Source organism: Misgurnus anguillicaudatus, chromosome 6, assembly GCF_027580225.2.
Source record: "Misgurnus anguillicaudatus chromosome 6, ASM2758022v2, whole genome shotgun sequence".
NCBI lineage: Eukaryota > Metazoa > Chordata > Actinopteri > Cypriniformes > Cobitidae > Misgurnus > Misgurnus anguillicaudatus.
Genome location: NC_073342.2, coordinates 28,838,583 through 28,859,567, shown reverse-complemented (window position 1 = coordinate 28,859,567; position 20,985 = coordinate 28,838,583). Strand labels below are relative to the sequence as shown.

The 20,985-nt window shown below is 37.3% G+C and overlaps 2 protein-coding genes across 4 annotated transcripts in view; both read right to left on the bottom strand.

Moving 5' to 3' along the window:
• Window positions 1–756, bottom strand: part of LOC141364357 (mitochondrial glutamate carrier 1-like) — a 39,263-nt gene extending 38,507 nt beyond the window's left edge. For 2 of the 3 annotated variants that reach the window (XM_073868941.1, XM_073868940.1), the window contains exon 1: window positions 604–756. The gene's annotated coding sequence lies outside the window, so the exon portion shown is untranslated. The remainder of the gene's footprint in view (window positions 1–603) is intronic. The other variant, XM_073868942.1, reaches the window with a different exon arrangement.
• Window positions 757–2,036: 1,280 nt separating this feature from the next.
• On the bottom strand, window positions 2,037–20,571 carry LOC141364356 (p53-induced death domain-containing protein 1-like). The gene is made up of 17 exons (XM_073868939.1): window positions 20,408–20,571; window positions 18,886–19,167; window positions 18,298–18,796; window positions 17,709–18,124; window positions 15,375–15,533; window positions 15,169–15,220; window positions 13,959–14,160; window positions 13,733–13,882; window positions 13,053–13,226; window positions 12,817–12,964; window positions 11,196–11,331; window positions 10,977–11,127; window positions 10,773–10,896; window positions 10,584–10,699; window positions 9,418–9,525; window positions 6,499–6,677; window positions 2,037–3,150 (listed from the first exon to the last, which is right to left on the bottom strand). Exons 2-17 carry the CDS (start codon window positions 19,022–19,024, stop codon window positions 2,922–2,924), a joined length of 2,982 nt encoding a protein of 993 aa, XP_073725040.1. The 5' UTR covers window positions 19,025–19,167; window positions 20,408–20,571; the 3' UTR covers window positions 2,037–2,921.
• Window positions 20,572–20,985: the final 414 nt, after the last annotated feature.

Sequence of the window (20,985 nt, the reverse complement as noted above, 5' to 3'; positions counted from 1 at the left end):
ACGAGGTTCTGTTAATCCCGCGGGGGTCAAATGCAAACACACCAAAAATACGCAAATCGGTGAACGAAGCGCGCGCCGCTTTATAATGAAAAACAGATGTTTGAGCGAGGAACACACTGTACGCTAGCGACCCAAACTTGCTATAATAAACGCTGCAAGCGACGCGCCGCGTCAAACACTCTCTTTTTTAATCATATATGAAGCTGCCAGTTTTACACGCGCACAATGCGATGCAAAACCCACAAAGCAACCATAAATATTGCAAGCATCCACAAAGCGTTTGATTTTAACCTTTACGTTCAAGTTTTGTGGCGTACGCGTCTTTCGCGTACAATCCTGGTGACCCTTTGCGTTCAGACGCCTTCTTGCGTCACGCCGCGATGGTAAATCATGTCTTTCCACATAACGGGAAACGATCCGCTGCATTACATTCAATAGAGTCCAATTATGTTTGCTCATTTTCCTCACGTAACGCATGTTTTATACAGAAACTGTTAAATTCGAATATAATTTTTCTATTTGGAGCGTTTACGCGACGCTACGAATATGCATAGTCTCTACAGATGATGGTGCGCGTGATAAATCATAACGTGAACTACATACCGGACTCCGCAGATTTTTTTTCCGTTATAGAGGTTTATTTCGGCTTCATGTGACGTTGCTCCTCCGGTGACAGCGTGACAATAGTTCAAACTGCCGGTGTTACTCCCGTTCGTGTGTCTGCGGAGGAGAGGGCGGGAGGGAGCGACACGTACGGGAGGAGCGGGTAGGAGAGCGTTTGTGTCGCCGCCTGCTGGCGCATTTTCGTAACTGCGCGCTCGGATTTAATTCTGCTGTCAAAACGAAGGTGAGCGCATGCTGATGTCATCGCGGTGACGTCACGGCGCCCTTGAGCTAATTATATAAAGGTAAATTTTATGCAAAACTGTAAGATGTTGGAGTTTGCTGTGCTTAAAGGGTTAGTTCACCCAAAAATAACAATTCTGTCATCATTTACTCCCTCTCATGTGTTACAAACCTGTATACATTTCTTTGTTCTGATGAATACAAAGGAAGATATTTTGAGGAATGTATACATTTTATTCATTTTAATGTATACATTTTTGATATTTTCCCTATATTTACATGTGGGTGTTAAATATATCAGATTTCTGTGTACATGGAACTCACAATGGTGAAGGTTAAGAAAGCACATACATCCAACATTAAAGTAACGCAATTAACATTTTCATCTTATTTAGTGTATCGTGACTAGTTTTTATATGCATGTTTTGTCACAAGACATGCAAGAACCAATGAGTTTAACCATTGGTAAATTTAACACTTACATTTTTATTTTTGGATAAATTATGCATAAAGATGATTTAGCATCACTGATTTAATGATTTTGATTTGACTTTGCTGATTTATAGTGTTTACTGGGGTGAATATTACAATATTTGCTGAGAACATTTCATTCTAAAATCAAAGATAATAAATAAAATTTTGCATGTATAAATAAACAGTAAAATTAATATCTAATTATTTTTAGGGCTGGGGAAAGATTAATCGCGATTAATCGCATACAAAATAAAAGTTTTTTTTTGCATAATATATGTGTGTGTACGGTGTGTAATTATTGTGTATTTAACCACAAACATACATATATTCATGTCAGATTTTTATTTATATATCATTTTTTTATATATATATATATGATATAGAATATATAAAAATATAAATAAATATATATACACATGTAAATGTTTCTTAAATACATTCATGAATGTGTGTGTGTATTTATATGTACATAATAATTACACACAGAACACACTCATATATTATGCCAAAAATCACTTTAATTTTGTATACGATTAATTGCAATTAATCTTTTCCCAGCACTATTTTCTATGTAATTTTGGGTAATTCAACAATACACCAATTGTTAAAAAATAAAGGTTACTATAAATATGCTTATTCTTGGCTATTTTTATTGTACACAGATCAGTCGTTTGCGCAATATGGATACAATTTTTTGTTTTGCCATTTCAGTGTGGAGGGATAAATGGAGAAAAGCAAATGGAAAAACAATAAAATAATTAAAATATATATTAGTTAATTAAGTATACAAAAGTGTTGCAATCAATAAAAAGAATGCAAATTAATATTTTTACCTCATTATAGTGTCTCATTTTGTCACAAGAAGACATGCAAGAACCAATGAGTTTCAACAGTAATGACACTATATTTTAATTTAGCACTTTTTATTTTTGGATGAATTATGCATAAAGATGATTTAGCATCACTGATTTAATTATTTAATGATTTTGATTCAACTTTGCTGATTCACAGTGTTGTACAGGGGTGAACATTACGAATCTGCCGAAAACATTTTACTCCAAAATCAAAGATAATAAATAAAATTACATTTTGCACGTACTGTATAAATAAACACAATAAAATGTATATGTAATTTTGCATGTAATATATAGATTTTATGCAAAACTTAACCCTTTTCTTTAAATTTTGGGGTGAAACTTTCAGTAAGATTCTCACAGATAATAATCAGTATAACAGACTGATTCATTTTGATTGTCTCATGTTTAAAACACAAAAAAGACACTTAACATATTCATGGCTCATTTGGCACATATACAATTTTCTTAATACGAACAAAACACATCTGCTGGACACCACAGATCCTCAAGAGGTATGAAAGTGAGACAGGCATCTAATAAAAAGACAACATTCACACAGACAGCTGCTCTAACTCACAGTTACTATGTCCTATGAGATCTGGCACTTCACGTCTACGTGTCACTGTGTTCATTTCCACTGATGCTGGTGAGAGTTTATGTTATAAGTCATGGCAGCTGATCTCAGCAGAAGTGCAGTATCATCCTAATGGTCTTATAGATTGAGTTTAAGTGCGTGTGTGTGCGTCAGCTGGACTGAGTGTCTGTAACTGCAGTCTCCAGTCCGACTCTCCTCAGTGATTCTTCATACTTCCTTTTCCCCAGAGTCACTATATCGTCCACTTCGTCAGCTAAGTCCTGCCTACCGCTCTCCGCAAGTGCCTTCATCAGCCGCTGGACTGCTCCAGGCCCCGCCCCCTGCTGCCCTCTCGCCCAATGAAACAGCATCGCCAACACCTGGTCACCAAAGTTGTCCCTGACAGGGAGTAAAGTCAAAATTTAACCTCAGACAAAAAACACACACCTTGCTTTTAAGAAAGTCAGATCCTAAGAATCTTCAATATTGTTGCTATCAACATTTGTTTTGCTTTTTTAATTTGTTAACTCCATTTGCGCAATATGGATAATTTTTTTGCCATTTCAGTATGGAGGGATAAAATGGAGAAAAGCAAATAGAAAATTAATTAAATGTATTAAATGTTATTAAAAAATTAGTATTAAATGTGGACAAAAATAAATAAGGCATATAATTATGAATGTAAAACTGAAAAATAAATTTATAAATTAAGTTGATTATTTACTATTAACTATAAACATTAGAAATAAATTCAGTCGTTTTGTGCTATAATAATACTCACAAATATTTTATTATAGGGCTGTCAAAAGGTTGATCACGATTAATCGCATACAAAATAAAAGTTTGTTTTTGCATAATATATGTGTGTGCATTGGGTGTAATTATTTTGTATATATAAATAAACACACACACATGCATGTATGTATTTAAGAAACATTTACATGTATGCACATTGACGTGTTTTTAATGTGATTTTACAGTAGATATGTAAATTTGCAATATATTTCTGTAATTTTACCATTTTTAACTGTATTAAAAAACCCATGGAAAATCTGTAAAATAAAATGGTAAAATTCGGTAAAATGCGTGTGTGTATATATATATTCAAATTTTTTATTTTGTATGTATTTTATATTATATATAAACGTAAAAAATATATACACAAATACACATTTTTCATAAATGTAAACATGTATGTGTGTATTTATATAATTACATAAAATACACACAAATATATTATGCAAAACTTTTATTTTGTATGCGATTAATGCCGATGAATCTTTTGTAAGCCCTATTTTATTAAATGCAATATTTCCTGATGTATTTATTTATGTCATGCTATATATTGAACTATTTCTGCTAGATTTTCAATGATGCACATTTAACTAAATTAAGATAATTAGTTGCTTAAAAAGCTATCTTAGAGATTTGTTGGAATGTAAAGACAAAAGGATGAACAGATTGTTGGAAAGGACAAAGGTTTTGTGTGTGTGTGTGTGTGTGTGTGTGTGTGTGTGTGTGTGTGTGTGTGTGTGTGTGTGTGTATAAATGCATGTGCCAAATGCATGTACGTCCTGCAGCGTCACAGATGGTTTTAGTGATGGGAATGAGATCAAAACAAACACACAACATTCTCGTGAATCACGTTACATTCTGTCTCTGTTAACATAACTAGCTGCGTTTCCATTACCTGGCAAATTGTGCAAAATTAAAAATACAATGAATGGAAACACGTAAATGTCGCAAAAACTCCCATATATCGCAAAAAGTTTTATGCTCGCATGATGTTGTTTATCTAAGGAATATTTCGCAAAACTGAGATCATTCTTTAAAATGTGTGGACAGGGGTTTTGCAATCCCCAAATGTCTCACCAACTACCCTGTACCAGTTTATAAACAGCTATGTGTTTGTTTGTCTCCCTTGGGCACGATGCAGCAGGTGCTAAAAGAGGCACTACTACATTGCACAACTCAAGAAAGGTTCTTCTGTTCCTCCAAAACTTCTGAATCCGCAGTTCCTCCCAGAAAATCCTCATACGTGGCCGCTCCCAAGTATAAGGTGCTTTGCCTGCCATAAATGCTTGGATAACACCTACTTCTCCAATATATGTAAACTAACAACATCCGTCACCATCATTTTTTTAAACGACTTATTGTGCAAGAAAAATATGTTTTAGTCGCAAAATATCTGTTAAAAAAACAGACTCATTTCGCAAAAGTTTAGAAAATGTAGAAAATATTAGGGATGCACGAGATGTCGGCCGACATATCGTTATCGGCCGATAATTGCTTATTTTTAATATTATCGGTTATCGGTCTGATAGCAAAATTAGGCCGATAAATGAAAGCCGATAAATTATGGAATACTTTGGTTTGTTGAACCACTTCACTTGCTCATTGCTGGCCATGTGGAGTTTTGATTGGTGCTTTCTGATGACACATGTTGCGGGCTTAAGAAGAGTATGCTAGTCTAGCGCAAAGACAAGATGTCCGCGGTCTGGGAGTTTTTCATTGTGAAAATAATATGAATATTTATCGGCCTATATATCAGTTATCGGTCCCCAAATATAAAGAGTTATCGGTTATGGGTATCGGCCAAAATTTCCACATCGGTGCATCCCTAGAAAATATAGCAAAAGTTTTGAGGAAATCTGTAATGGAAACAGGGCTGCTGTATCATCTCTCTGTAATGGGGCGTATAAACCAAACGCAAGTAGTTTCCATAAAAAATCAGCCGTGAATTGGCCACAAACACGCGCTATTCACTAGAGCTGGGTATCGATTCAGATGTTCCAGATCGATTCAATTTCGATTCACAAGCTATCAAATCGATTCAATTCTCGATTCTCGATTCAATTTTCGATTCCAGATCTCGGGTCGGTTTTTATATTCAATTCTCAATTCAACTCAATGAATATAGATTTAATAGAAATACTATATTCATAAAAAAGAACAATGAACATAAGTTTACAAGTGGGTAATTAATAAAAATAAATTAAAAGCCACAACACTATCGTCGTCGTCGTCTTGCTAGCGAAATCTAAAATGCCTCCATACCTCTTACTTTTTATGTGAAGGTGGCATCAACGTCGATGATGCATCCAAAACCGCCATTTTAAGGACTAAATGAAAGAATGACAGGCTCACCTCTCGCTCCTTGGTAACATCGCGCAAGGCAAAAAAGAGGGTGACATCTCGTGAAGAAGACTAGTAATTTGATTAATGTTAATCTTACGTTCAAAGTTTGCAGAAAAAAAAGAAAAAAATCGATTCTGCTCTTTGAGAATCGATTCTGAATCGACCATGTTTTAAAAAAACGATTAATCGAAAAATCTATTTTTTTGCCCAGCCCTACTATTATTCACCTAAAAAGTGTCTTCAGTAAAATATTTGCCTGACCCAACATTTAATCTAGCGAGTAATATTAAGTGAGGAACGCGGTGTGAGTACATGCTTCGCATTTGGTGTACACCCCATAACACCCTGGCCAGAGTAATTACACACCAGTACACACCAAAAGTGGTTTAATAAATATACTGGAACTTAATGATGTTGGGTTCCATTAATGACTATGTACATAATATTATTATAAACGCTTATAAATATAAACAGGATCACAACACTGTTGCTTGCTCATCCTCACAGCACTACAGCTTTTTGTGAAACAAAACCTGCATGCATGCAAGTGTTCACGTTCATTAAACAGCACCATCTGCTGGTGGATGTTGGTGGTTCTGATCTGCTCACCTGTGGTCGTTTCGGATCCTCTGCAGCTGGTCGTAGTTGATGCCCAGATTTATGCCGATGTTCTGCCACTCTTGATTGATGCGTAAGGAGATGGACAGCAGGTTGGTTTGTGTCAGATAGCCGCTCTCCGGGTCACCCAGATTCAGCTCGCCGTAGATGTTCCCTTCAGAGTCTGAACCCTGTGTGTGTGTACATACGATACAAAACAGCTCTCAGATGTCTGTCATAAGTCTGTATTTCACATTTTTTTAACCTAATACACTCCCTTGCTTTCTATTAAAAATTAAGCATACACCAAAATCTGGTAAAATGATTCCCATTTTTATTAAAGGAATCCTCCAATTTCATAAAAACAATCCTGATAATTTATTCACCCCTAAGTCATCTAAGATGTTTATGTCTTACTTTGTTCAATCAAGAAGAAATAAAGTTTTTTGAGGAAAACCTTCCAGGATTTTTCTCAAATTTTTTTCAACTGTTTGTATTTTCAATGCAACTTCAAAGGGCTCTAAACGATCCCAAACGAGGCATAATGCGGCTTTCACATAGGACGCAGTGTGCGCTGCCCTTGCCGCTGGGCTCAGCAGAGCCAAGCTATTTGCGCTCTGCTTGCCAGACCAAAGTTTTCAATAAAATTACGACAATAGTGGATGAGGAATACAAAGACTGATGTTGCCCGTCTCCAATTCACGTAAGTTTAAAGCGTAACTAAACCCCTGGTCAAAGCCTGACTCCACCCACTGGCAATATTTGAAAAATGCAAGAAAAGTGGGCAGATCCCAAGGAGATAGAGGGGACGAACTGTGTGGTGAGATCGTAACAAGGGCGTGGTGATCTTGAACCTGCTTACGTCACGAGTCATTTTTTGGACCCAACATTCAAAAGGAAAATTCAACTGCAGTAGCCACCGTTCAACCTGAAGAGGGCAGCACTCAGACGTTTTTACACCATATATTGTAGTATTGAAACACTTTATATCCAAATGTCAAAAAACTTACTAAAATCAATGAACAGCACTAATAAAGCATCATTCTTACAGATCATTAACTAAAAAAGTTGGTTTAGGGTTTAGTTACGCTTTAAAGCAACACTAAAGCATTTTTGCTCTTTGCTCCCCCTACAGGTTGGAAGCGGAATTGTCCATTACCACTGTCGTAAATAATTTAGCTTACTGCAGCAAAGCTGGCTCTGATTGGATTGTAACTTGCCGTAAAGCAATTTTTTGTAGTTTTCACTCGAACTACAGGACCGCGGCCCGACCGTTGGAAACTTCTTTAGTGCGGTTTTGGCCGATAGAGGGCTGCAGAGCGAATGTGAAAGTGCCGTTCACCCTGTTTTGACTTTTTTGGAAACGTTATTTTAAGGTAAAAAAAACTCTTTGGTGTTGCTTTTAAGCTGGCTACTTTACTTAAAACACACCTGGCATGCCAACTTGAATTGCTACGTGTTTCCATGACACGGCTTTCCTTCCGATGTCTTTGTATGAGCGTAAACTTGCACTATAAAGCTCCAGGAATTCCGAGTATAATTTTATAAATTATATATATATAAACTAAATTTATTTTGATTTTTGCGATTGCTTACATCCCCTGTTTCTATTGGCCGCACGGGTAATTGTCACAGTTCGCACAGCAAAAGTTAAAGGGAACAGAGAATGAAAAACCATTTTTACCTTGTCTTTGTTGAATAATGGTAGTCTACCCGCATTCACGAACATACAAAAAGTGCTAAACATGCTAAACATCTCAGTCTCATAGAAATTCCTCTTTTAGAAATGCCAGCCAAAAACGGCCTAATCTGAAGAACTGATGCCTATGACATCACAGGCATCTCACTGGCCCTCCACTTTAAAATAATTGGCTACATTTTTTGAGTAATGAGATTGCAAGTTAAGCCAGTAGGGGGAGCCAAATAGGTGCAAAACCACTTGTTTAAAATCACCCACCCTAATAGAGCTATCTGAGAGAGGTTTTTAGGAAGCTTCTAAGGCATTACAGACCCAAACAAAATTTTTTTGTCTACATGTCACATCACAGAACAAGGATAAATACCCCGTTCCATCATTCTATGTCACCTTTAAACTATTTTGAACTTACTTGAACCATGGCGTGAGTGCAAGCTGCGCTTTCCTCGACGCAACAACAAACCGCCCTCGCGCGGCACAAGCCATTGAAATGAATGGGTTTCATAGCGCAGCGCAGCCCACACCGCATCCTAAGTGAAAGCAACATAAAACGCCAAAAACTTACTTTTAAACCACAACTTCTTGTCTTGCACTAGCCTTGTTATGCGCTAGCATGACCTTGCATATTACGTAATCACGTCGAAAGGTCACGCATGACGTATGAGAAACTACCGCTCCAGTGTTTACAAGTGTAAATGGTTCACAAGTGTGCGTTTTGATATGATTACGTAATACGTTAGGTCCCGCTGGCACATCACATGGTTGGTGCAAGACGAGAAGTTGTGGTTTAAAAATACTTTTTTTGGTGAATATGGTGATCGTTTTGCTAAATAAGACCCTTATGTCTCGGTTGGGATCATTTGGAGACCTTTTAAGGTGCATTGAAACTATACACTGTCCACTAAAGTCCACTATATGGAGAAAAATCCAGGAATGTTTTCCTCAAAAACTTAATTTCTTTCCCACTGAAGAAAGAAGAACATGTTGAATGACATGGTGGTGAGTAAATTATCTGGATTTTTTTTATGAAAGTGGAGCACTCCTTTAATACTTCTGAATAAAATATTGAATAAAAAATGTATCGTATATCTGTACATCTCATCGCAGTGCATTCTGGGATTTTATTATCCGTAAAGCATACGAGAAATGATTCCTAATATAATATGATGCCAACTGTTTAGCTAACAGCTTCTAGGGTTTCAAACACGGCTGTAATGGGTTCCAGGATGTCTTACAGGAAGTCGAAGAGGAAGTGTGGCCATCCATTGGTTGTCATGCCCTTTTCTCTTACGAGCAATTTCCTCTGGAAGGTCACTGGGTACTTCACCCCTGTAAAATGAGACCTGTAGAAACACACAACGCTTTATAGGAGAGATAAAGTTACACCTTTAAACCAGTGTGCATCTGATATTAACATCATAAATGACCAATGCAAATCTGTTTCATAGCTGAAATAGACAAAAGTAAGGGACCTTTTTAAAGGACTGGACTAATACATGGTGTTAGGGTTAGAGACCACGATACAGTTTTCACATTTAGACTTAACCATATGGGTGATTCTCACAAAATCCAGATTTAAAAACAGCATCAGATTTTTTTTTTTAAAAAGCCCTTGAAGACAATTTTTTTGCACATATAAGATTAAGGTCTGACCTACTTACTATAACCATTATTTTTAGAGGATTTAAAAAATATTTTCTATAGAATTACTTAAACTTTTTAGATTATCATTATTATTAAAAATTATCATTACCGCAACATGATATTACATTAAATATATGCATTTACAAAGTCATGTTTCGGTAATGAGAGCTAAAAAGTTGTCTAGGTACTATGACAAACAAAATTTTAACTTTTATCTGGATTGAAAAATTATCTTGAGTGTCACAGTCAATTATGTCCCTTACAACAATTTTTTTCAATGTTAGTTCCTTGAGGGCTTAAACAATGATTAAAAATTGTTGTGGAGGATGAGAAAATTGGTCTTGGACACATTTATATTCCTTATTATTGTCTCTACATTTACCAATGATCACCAAATACCACATGTTTCTTTACTGTAAATGTTGAAAGTATAACATGCACTGAAGATTTTTATTTGTTAGATTTTTTAATTATAAATATTTCCATGTCAAAGAACCCAAATCCAGTCTAGACACGTTGCGGTAATGAAAATTTTCCCCTTAAATGTGAAAAAAACAACAAAATTGGTTTGTATGATGTCATTTGAAATCATGTGCAAAATAGTATGTGAAGAGATGTTTGTAACTGTATGCTTCTTATTTTGCATTTACTTTTTTTATCAAAATGTCATGACACCTCATAAGTCTAATTTCGCGAGAATCACCCATATGCGAGTCACATTAACATTGGACTGCTTAAAACTATCCAACTATCTCACCTGCCCTCTCACGGTGCCTTGCTGTGAGGCGGTCGGGGACACATGGACCTCTTTAATGTTCTTCAGATGAGAGTAAAATGTAAACGAGAGCCTTCCATCTCTACAGTCAGGACGATCTGAAAACATTAATTCAAACGTTGTAAATACGACAGTATTTAACAACAGGATGACCTTAATGTGTGTGCCCACCTGCGTTGACGTCTATGCCCCTCTCAAATCCGGCGAAAAACTGCTCACCCTCCAGCAGGATACACAACTCAGATGGCTGAGGACCTTCATACTGCTCAGAGAGAGACAGCAACCTGCTTTCAGCCTGTACAAACACAAAATGTCATAACACTGCTTTAAAGTTTATGTTTGGTGATGCTGGTGGTTAGACATCACACACTTTACCTTATCAGCAGGTAAGCACTGCAGCAGAACCTGAGCTGGGTCGGTTTTCCTCTGTTGCACCAGGAATCGAACCCGGAACTGTTTTAACCGATGATACATCTTCCTTACGACCCCACTAACACATCTGTGGGTGGTGTACCACAACCAATACCTAAACACACACGCATACATGTGACAGATTGTACAGGTTTGAGTTTGGGTATGCGTGTAGACTCTTACCATGAAAAGTGTGTAATGGAGAAGATGGCGTAGATGTGCGTGACGTGGAGGGACACCTGTGAGGTGATGTCAGTCCAGGTGTGAGCGGCGGGGTCGCCGTGCATCAGGTGCAGACGGGACATGTCCACCATGTGTCCTGAACATACAAACATAAATGCTGCTGGCAAACTGCGTACGACACTGTATCCCACAATGCATTGCGTTCAACTTGCATTTCCAGTTAACTAATGGTCTTAATTAATATTTCATCAGATTTTCATGTGTGCATCAGTGGAATCAGTCCCTCCAGAAAAACGTGATTATGTGATCGCATGATTCAATGCATAATGAGCCAAAGTCTGCATATGTATGCGGGTGATTCTCACAAAATTAGAGGTGTCATAAAACATTTTGATAAAAATAGTAAATGCTATCAAAATAAGAAGCATACAAACATCTCTTCATATACTATTCTGCACATGATTTCAAATGACATCATACAAACCAATTTTATTGTTTTTTCCGCATTTGAGGGGGAAATTCTCATTACCGCAACGTGTCCATGACTGAATTTGGGTTTTTTTGACATGAAAATTTATAATTAAAAAATAAAAAAAAATAAAAAGCTTCAGTGCATGTTATACTATAAACATTTACAGTAAAGAAACATGTGGTATTTGGTGATCATTGGTAAATGTAGAGACAATAATAAGGAATATAAATGTGTCCAAGAACAATTTTCTCATCTTCGGCAACAATTTTCAATCATTGTTTAAGCCCTCAAAGAACAATAAAAAAATTTAATTAGTTGGAAGGGACATAATTGACTGTGACACTCAAGATGGCTACCAGGTAAGCACTTCTTATTTTTTCTCTCCAAATAAAAGTTAAAATTTAGTTTGTCATAGTACCTAGACAACTTTTTAGTTCTCATTACCGAAACATGAGTTTGTAAATGCATATATTTAATGTAATATCATGTTACGCTAATGATCATTTTTGATAATGATAATCTAAAAAATTTAAATAATTCTATAGTAAATATTTTTAAATCCTCTAAAAATAATAGTTATAGTAAGTTCAGACCTTAATCTTATATGTGCAAAAAAAAATTGGCTTCAAGGGCTTTTTAAAAAAAATCTGATGCTGGACATCATCTAAATCTGGATTTCATGAGAATCACCCATTTGAGGGGCCGAATTCTTTAAATACGCCGCAACTTCGCAGCATAAATTGCAGATTTCTGCTCGCAAAATTTGCGGGCTTGCGTGATTTCATAATCCCAGCATTTTCGTAGCAAAAAGTCATATATATCTTAGCAGAAAGTTGAAAAATGTTGAATTTACTTCACACATGGGAATGTTAGGAAGTGATGTAATTACGCAACGTGAACATCAATGAAAAGCTGCAAACAGTTTTTGCAAGTTCACGCAGTTTTGGCAAGTTCACGCAATTTCATCACATAAAATTGCATAAATATCTTGCGTATTTCATCGCATTTTTTAAGAAAACGTGCCGCAAGACCAACGATTTTTGCCCGCAACAATCACAAAAAACTCAGCGTTTTTCTGAAAGGACTGTGTAATGAGAGAAATCGAGTGTACAATAGAGATAAAAAAACACGAAAAATATGATGCCGTACCAGTGACTCCTGGTGGAAGCGGTATCTGTACTGTGATTGGCTGAAGAAAGTGCATGCTGGGAGTTTGGGTCAGGCAGAGCAGAGGGCTGGCACTCGCCTGAGGGTCTCCAGTGAGATCATGCACTTCAGACAGCGCCACCTGCAGGACCTAAGAGAAACAGCAATGCATTACTATAAACACAGATGCGGTGTTAGTATTTGTAATGATTGGGTGTGGCGTTGTTTTTGGTACAGACCTGTAGTGTGACGGTACGCGTCTCTGTTGTGCACTCTGGAGGAAATGTAAGTTTAATTCCTGGGTCGAATTGTGATACCAACAGCGCCCCCACTGGAGACACTGAGCAACTGTCCAGGAAAGGACGAGAGATGACGACGAACCACGAGAACTGCGGCACACTGCAGCAAGCTAACTAAACACACACACAAAAAAAATTTAATTACCAGGGTTCCCACACCTTAGTTAACTTCAAATTCAAGGACCTTTCAAGGACTTTCCAGGTCCAATACCCTCAAAATGGGGACACATTTCAAATGAGAGCAAGGGTACATTATGTTACCTTTTAAGATACATTGTTACGCGCTGCGTCACTGCGGTGACACTTTGGGGACGCCTTCAGAGGTAAGTGCGTCTGAATGTGTATCAAATTCAATCAATGGTGAGGCTTAATGACAAAGACAGGGTGACGCGGGAGTCAGGAAGTATATCGTTATCTGAAATATTGCCAAAGATGGCGTTACAGGGACGCAGGAAGTATGGCAAGAGAGACGCAGCGTCTCGTTCCCTATTTTCAAAAACTTCCCAGGGTCTTTAATTTTTTCCCCAGATTCACAAACTTTCAAGGAACCATTGGAACCCTGAATTACGTATGCGTACATATGCTAACATCAGACGTGACGGAGATGATGATGTGCTTACCCTTGCTGGACGACCACCCGGCCTGCAACTGTGTCTCTCACTGCCTCTCCTGGTTTGGGTGGATAACGTCATCCAAGACCGGCCATCAAACTTACGAACTGTGATGTCACCTTTCCGTGTTTTACGATAAGGTATACACACTTCTACCGGCTAAAAGAAGTGACAGTGAATTTTATTACGTTATTTATTATTATTATACAAACCGAAAGCATTAAATGTGCCCCACCTTCTGAAACGTGGCTCCGTGTGGGCGGAGCTCTAGCGGACGACTTAAAAGGACATCATGTTCCTCTAGCCACACCCACTTCCTGTCCGGTCTCCTCTCTCCCCACTTAAGCTGTGTGATGGCGCTTACACATCTTCGCGGAAATAAGAGCTCCGCCCCTCCAGGAAGAAACACGTGACAACCAGCAGGTGAAACTGAGAAACTGATAGGGGTAAAATTAGAAATACGTAGTATGTAGTATTGTATACTTAATGCTAAAATCAAAACAGCATGTGAAGCTATGCACTACTCAGTATGATAAATATAATAAATGTCATAAATAATAAAAGTCTACAGGATTATTTGAAAGTTAAGCATGTTGAATGGCCCTGTTTTAGACAATATTATTGCCACATTAATGTCCAGCTGTTGTCAAAGTAGAAAAATAAATAGGGTTGTATTGAATTTTTTAAATGTTTTTATTTAACAAAGCATTTTCATTTTGGTAGTATGATCAAATATGACTCTAAAAAGAGACTGGGGTAAAAATCGTGGCTTCGTGTTCGTTCATTATACTGTAAAGATATGGTTACGTCGAGCCCATTGCATTGTAGGATACAGTATTTGGTGCAGTTTGTTTTGGTTGGATACGGCAAATTATTGTAAATCATCCAGTATTTCACATAAATAGAAAATCATAATACTTGGCGAAGTGTACTACATACTATTTTGAGTTGTATTGTAGTGTGCCATTAGGAGATGGGCACAAGTAATCGATTGCTCGAGTACTCCAACGTGGCATCGACGATCGATCACGAAAATGATAACCGTGTGGATTTATTTATTTTTTTTGTGGTTATGGCGGCATTTGGATATCTGGTTAGCATTACAAGCGCCTGTGGTAGTAAAGACTGGGTGCGTGTTGACGTCGACACGTATATCATCAGTACCACGCATGATTCAAAAGCTTCCTATGTGCACTCGGCCAGCGCTGTGAAGCCGAACACAACTCACATCACTGAGGCACTGTATGGTTTTAAAAGGATGCAGTAATTTTTGGATTCACTTCAGCAAGACAAAAATGCAGTCAGTCAGGTGCAAAATGTACAGCGCCGTCACAAGTTCCCTCATATCGAAATGAAAAAAAAGTGACATACATGCACATCCCTAGAACATAGCCATGAGCGCGTGTTTAATGTTTAAGTGTAAAATAAATGTGGACTGTGTTCACCTGTGTTCATCAAATCGAAGGTGCAGTTCGGGAATCTCACAATCTTCTAAAACTAAAACACAAACAGTAGAATTAAATCTCAGGAATGTATAATTAATGAAGATACAGAAATGCATAACGTACACCAAACAAATCAGATTTGTTTCATAAGCAAATGGTCATTGTAATTCTAGCAAACTATTACATATTACTCATGTCACCCTTACTGGGAGTCACAGGGGCGAGTGGTGGTGGGGTCGGGGGTCGACCCAGTGGGTTGTTCCTCACATCCAGATTCACAAGCAATGGGAGAGACTGCAAACTTTCCGGAATGCTTCTCAGCTCATTACTCTCAATTACTAAATGCCTGAGAGAATGGAGAGATCCTGAGAAAAAGCAAAACAGAAAGAGTTCATGAAGCCATTCAAGCAGCAGAATTTCATGCACGATGGTCATTTACAATTGTTAAAGGGGACATTTCACAACTTTTTAAAGATGTCAAATAAATCCTTGGTGTCCCCAGAGTACGTATGTGACCATTTAGCTCAAAATATCATATAGATAATTTATTATAGCATGCTAAAATTGCCACTTTGTTGGTGTGAGTAAAAATGTGGTGTCCTTTTAAATGCAAGTAAGCTGATCTTTGCACTAAATGGCAGTGTCGTGGTTGGACAGTGCAGATTAAGGTGCGGTATTATCCTTTCTGACATCACAAGGGGAGCCGAATTTCAATGACCTATTTTTTCACATGCTTGCAGAGAATGGTTTACCAAAACTAAGTTACTGGATAGATCTTGTTCACATTTTCTAGGTTGATACAAGGGCTGGGGACCCAATTATAGCACTTAAACATGAAAAAAGTCTGATTTTCATGATATGTCTCCTTTAAAATGCAGGGTTTCCATACCTTAGTTAACTTTAAATTCAAGGACCTTTCAAGGACTTTCCAGGTCCAATACCCTCAAATTCAAGGACTAAATGTGGGGACACATTTCAAGTGAGAGCAAGATTACATCGTGTTACCTTTAAAGATACATTCTTACAGTTCCCTTTCAAGGGAACTTGCGCTGCATTACTGCGGTGACACTTTGGGGACGCCTCCAAGCGTCTGAATGTGTATATCAAATTCAACCAATGGTGAGGCTTCATGACAAAGACAGGGTGACGCGGGAGCCAGAAAGTATATCACTATCTGAAATATTGCCAAAGACGGCGTTAAAGGGACGCTGGAAGTATGGCAAGGGAGACGCAGCGCCTCGTTCCCTTCTCAGGGAACAACAGTTAAATGCGCAACCCAACATGTTTTCATGTGTCAAACACAACTATGCAAAAAAACATTTTGGTATGAATCATCATTTGCATACAGAAGATTCAGTGTTGTGTTATTTTTTATTTATTCACTTTTTAAATTTTGCGTCTTACATGCCCTATGAAATAGAAAGTGTTTATCCAATGCACACTAACGTATCTTCTTGTCTACTGTTTTTTGCACACTGAGGTCTTGGACATACTATTCATCTGTTATATGGGTGATTCTCACGAAACCATTGAAACACCACGGCACTAATGATTTTAGCTTTAAAATGTGTAATATAGTAACATTAAAAAGCATCAGAATTAACACAATACTGTGTTCTACCTTGCACAATGTGTGATTTCAACATAAGAATTTATAATTGGAAATTTTATCTCATTTTCTGCTGAAATTCTCATTACCGCAATGTGTCCGGCTGTGTTTGAACATGCGTTATGTTGTAATTTAATCAAATTAACACAAAAATATTAAGAAAAAAAATAAATGGATGTTTTGCTAGACTACTTTAGATGACAGAAAAAAATATTTACTGAATATTCATGTATAATAATAATGAAGAAAAATTCTCATGATGTTCTCATCCTCCGCAACACTTTTTGAGAGCAGTTTAAGCACACATACAAATTTTAATAAAGTTTGATTTTGAGTGACCAAGCACATGGACCAGTTACTTCAAGATGGCTACCAGGTAAGATAATTTTTTTACAGTTAATTTGAAATATTGTCTTGTCAGAATACTTACACGACATTTTGATTATCATTACCGCAACAGATGCTTATTAAATGTTAATTTAATTAATAGAAGCATAATACTTTGATTTTAAATGCATGTGAAGAATCTACAAATTATGTTCTTTCAGGTTTGTCATGTCATTTTGAAAACATGTCAGTGTTGATGTTTTCTGACTGTTGCGGTAATGAGATTTTTTAGGACTATTTTTTTTATTATGTTACAAAAAGTGTTAAATGATAAGTAAAAGTTTTTAAATTAATGTTCCCATTTACTCCAGACTTTGTTTTTCAATGTCTGGTGGGAAAAAAAGTAAATTTAAGCAATTTTTACATTTTCATGCTTGACATTTTTAAAACCAAGTTTTCGTGAGAATCACCCATATAGTATTGAAGTGGGATATTACGGATGCAGGATGAGGGTAGCAGATGCATCTAAATATCATACACTCCACAACTCAACATGCGAGTTTGTAGACTTAATGGATCTGTCTAATGCTGGTGTGTTCCTTACCCAAACTCTCTGGTAGCACCCTAAGTCTGTTATTGGACACCTCCAGTTTCTGTAAGCTCTCCAGCTGTCCCAGTTCATCTGGAAGAGCCTCCAGCAGGTTGAAGGACACGTCCAGTTCCTCAAGCCTGCAGAGGAGCCCCACTGACCGGGGCAGATCCACCAGCCTGTTCCCCAGGAGGTTCACTCTCTGTAGGGACACCAGCGTCCCCAGACCCTCGGGTAGAGACGTCAACTCATTGTGGCACAGCAGGAGCTCGAGGAGGTGAGGGAGAGAGAGGATGCAAAGAGGAAGAGTTGAGAGGCGGTTGAAGGAGAGATCCAGATGAACGAGTAAAGAGAGAGAGGAGAAAGAGGGAGGGAGAGATGTAAGGAGACCGGGGAGAGGGTCACCACGGGCGTCATGGAAAAGGTGTCCTTGTGTTGGAGACCGAAAATAAGAGAAAGAAGAAAATATAAACACATTAAATGGTTTAGACAGATAAGACAGTAAATGCAAACAATTATTTTTGTCCAAAATAAGCTACCTGTGTAACACACCTAGGCAGAGTGTGTGTGTGTGTGTACATATATAACTATCCATTTGTGTCCTCTGAAAGTCAGTGAGCGCAGTTGTGTAAGTCGATGTAGCACATCCAGCGCTCTCTCTAGCGCCCCCTTTTCTTCTGAGCCCAGTCTGAGGTACTGCAGGTCTCTCATACGCTCCTGAACGCACCCCCACAACACCGGCAAAACTTCTGCTCCGCCTCGATACACATCCAGCACCAGCCTGTCCTCCACTAACACGCCATCCAGCTCAACGGACGGAGGAAGAGGTGGAGAGAGAGAGGGCAGAGAAGAGGAAGAGGAGGAAGAACCGAGGAGCGAGTCTGAGATGGACGGAGCCCAGGTGTCCACCAGACCCGAAGAGAAAGAGTGAACTCCGCCATTTTCTGCGCCAATTGTTAATCTTGACAAGGGAATTTCCGAAAAGTTCATCTTTGGCTCAACTTTGGTTGTGCTAGCAAATGAGAATTGCTCCCCGTTGAAATCCGTGGAGGTCTTTGAATGAACCTTTTCCTCTTCTGCTACCATCATCGCCGGTTTTTCATCTAGACGGATACATAGATTACCAACTCACCTTTAAAAAATGCAATAGTGGTAACTATTACAATACATTGTGCTATACAAAAAAACAAACCTTCAGTATGTGACCACGCCATCATCTCTCTTTTATTTACAAAACCTTCCACACTTCTCTCCAAATGTCCTTCCTCTTCTCCCTCTTCATCAGCTGTGATGGTCCATCTCCTCACCTCATTTTCATTCGGTTTCTCCATCTATTCTCTCCTTCAGCTCCTCCCACAAATCCCAAACAATGAGAAACTGACAGGAGAGATGAATCTGACGCCTCCATCCTCATCTCTCCATCTCTGTGGTGGGATCATATCTCTAGACTCGGCATCCATGTCCAGACACGCTCCTTTACGGGAGTTACAAAACATCAATCTGAGAGACAGAAAGGTGTTAATTGAAAAATGCTCAGGATCAGTGAGGTAAAATGAACTGAACGATGAGTAAAATAACTAGCATTAGTGATAAATAAAAATATCAGCCATTTATTTTGTCTATTTTGGGGTTGCTCTGTATTATATTGACTAATGATGTAAATGGGTAAGTGGCAAAAATGGTTTGGCAAGATGAGAAATTCAAAAATCTTTTAAAAAAACTTGTTTTAAAAGCACGCATCGTTTATTTCAATGCAAATATTGTATTTACGTTAATTTTATGCAATAAAAAAATTACATTTGCACAATTTTTATGAAAGTTAAGACTGAATGGACCTGAAAATGTCAAATGGTGTAACTGTCAATTGCACAAAAAATGAGAAATATTAAATATTTTACCCACCTTGATGGCATGTAACCGTAATCATAAAAAAACTGAATTAAATAACATTTTATTAGATATAATTTTAAACGTAAATTTTAATGTGTTTTGGTAATATTTGTCCGGACATATTCTGTTTTCTAAACAATCTTTGACAAATGATGTCAAATGTATGTGGAAAAAAATCATATTACACTAAACTAGATGATTATATTTTATTCCACATTTTTTATTAATATATTTATATCTTCATTTAAAAAATACTAGTTACACCAATTGACACAGACTGGTTAAACCACATTGACATTTTTGCAGGTATCCCCCAAAAATTCTTTCAAAATGAAATAAAACCAGAAATTTTAGACTTGGTCTTCAAAACAGAGAATGTATGCAAGTAATTATACCCTTTTACATTTAATTTATCCATACAGACACAAAGTAACTTCCGTCAGGTCATTGACCCAAATACTTGCAATGTATCATCCATACTTCTACCCAGCTATTATGGTAACTATAGTTTATGCCAAAGTACCACATCATTACTACTGTAAAACCATGGTAAATTAATATGGGGTTTTCTTTAAACTGTGAAAGAACAAATTCAGAGTCATTTTGTCACTGTCGTTTTGATTTGTTTTGTAACTGCAGATTACATTGTGTATATAACAATTTATTATACAGTAGTAACAATCACTGTAGTATATATATTCTAGCATTAAGTTACTGACGTAAATATGATATAAGCATGTTAGTATTTAAGAACACTAAACGTCATTCATTCAATATTTGTATACAAATGTATTTAATAACAACCAAACTCGTTTAAGACTTACGCAATTCACACGCGCGGTTCTTGACGACGGTAACATATCTATAACTTTAAACAATACACATACTCTAAAACTAACATTGATTAAACTAAACCTGTATGGTGTGTTTACGTGAGATGAAAACTCATGAGTTTATTTACTTCCGTGTTGCATGCACATGTTTGACGCGCCGCGGAACTTGGGCAAAAGGCGGGACGGAATCTCTTAAAGAGACAGTGACCAATTCAATTAGTTCTCTCAAACGTGATACAGTACAATAAATGCATTACACACTAGCAGGAAAATGGTCCCAAGCTGTCACTGGGGCAGTTCCCTTCAGTTCCATCTAGGGACAGATATGCACACATTTAGTACCAATATGTACCTTTGAGGCACTAATAGCACTCTCCGGTACCAATATGCACCTTTGAGGTACTAATTTAAACTCTTTTAGTGGCAAAGGAGTACAGAACTTAGATACTGCAGCCATTTTTGAAAATTTTCTATGTGTGTACTAAAAAGAAATCTTTGCATTTTGTTATGTGCTTATATGTTGTAAAATAATTTTAAAAAATATATGTGCTGAAATATATTTACAAAAC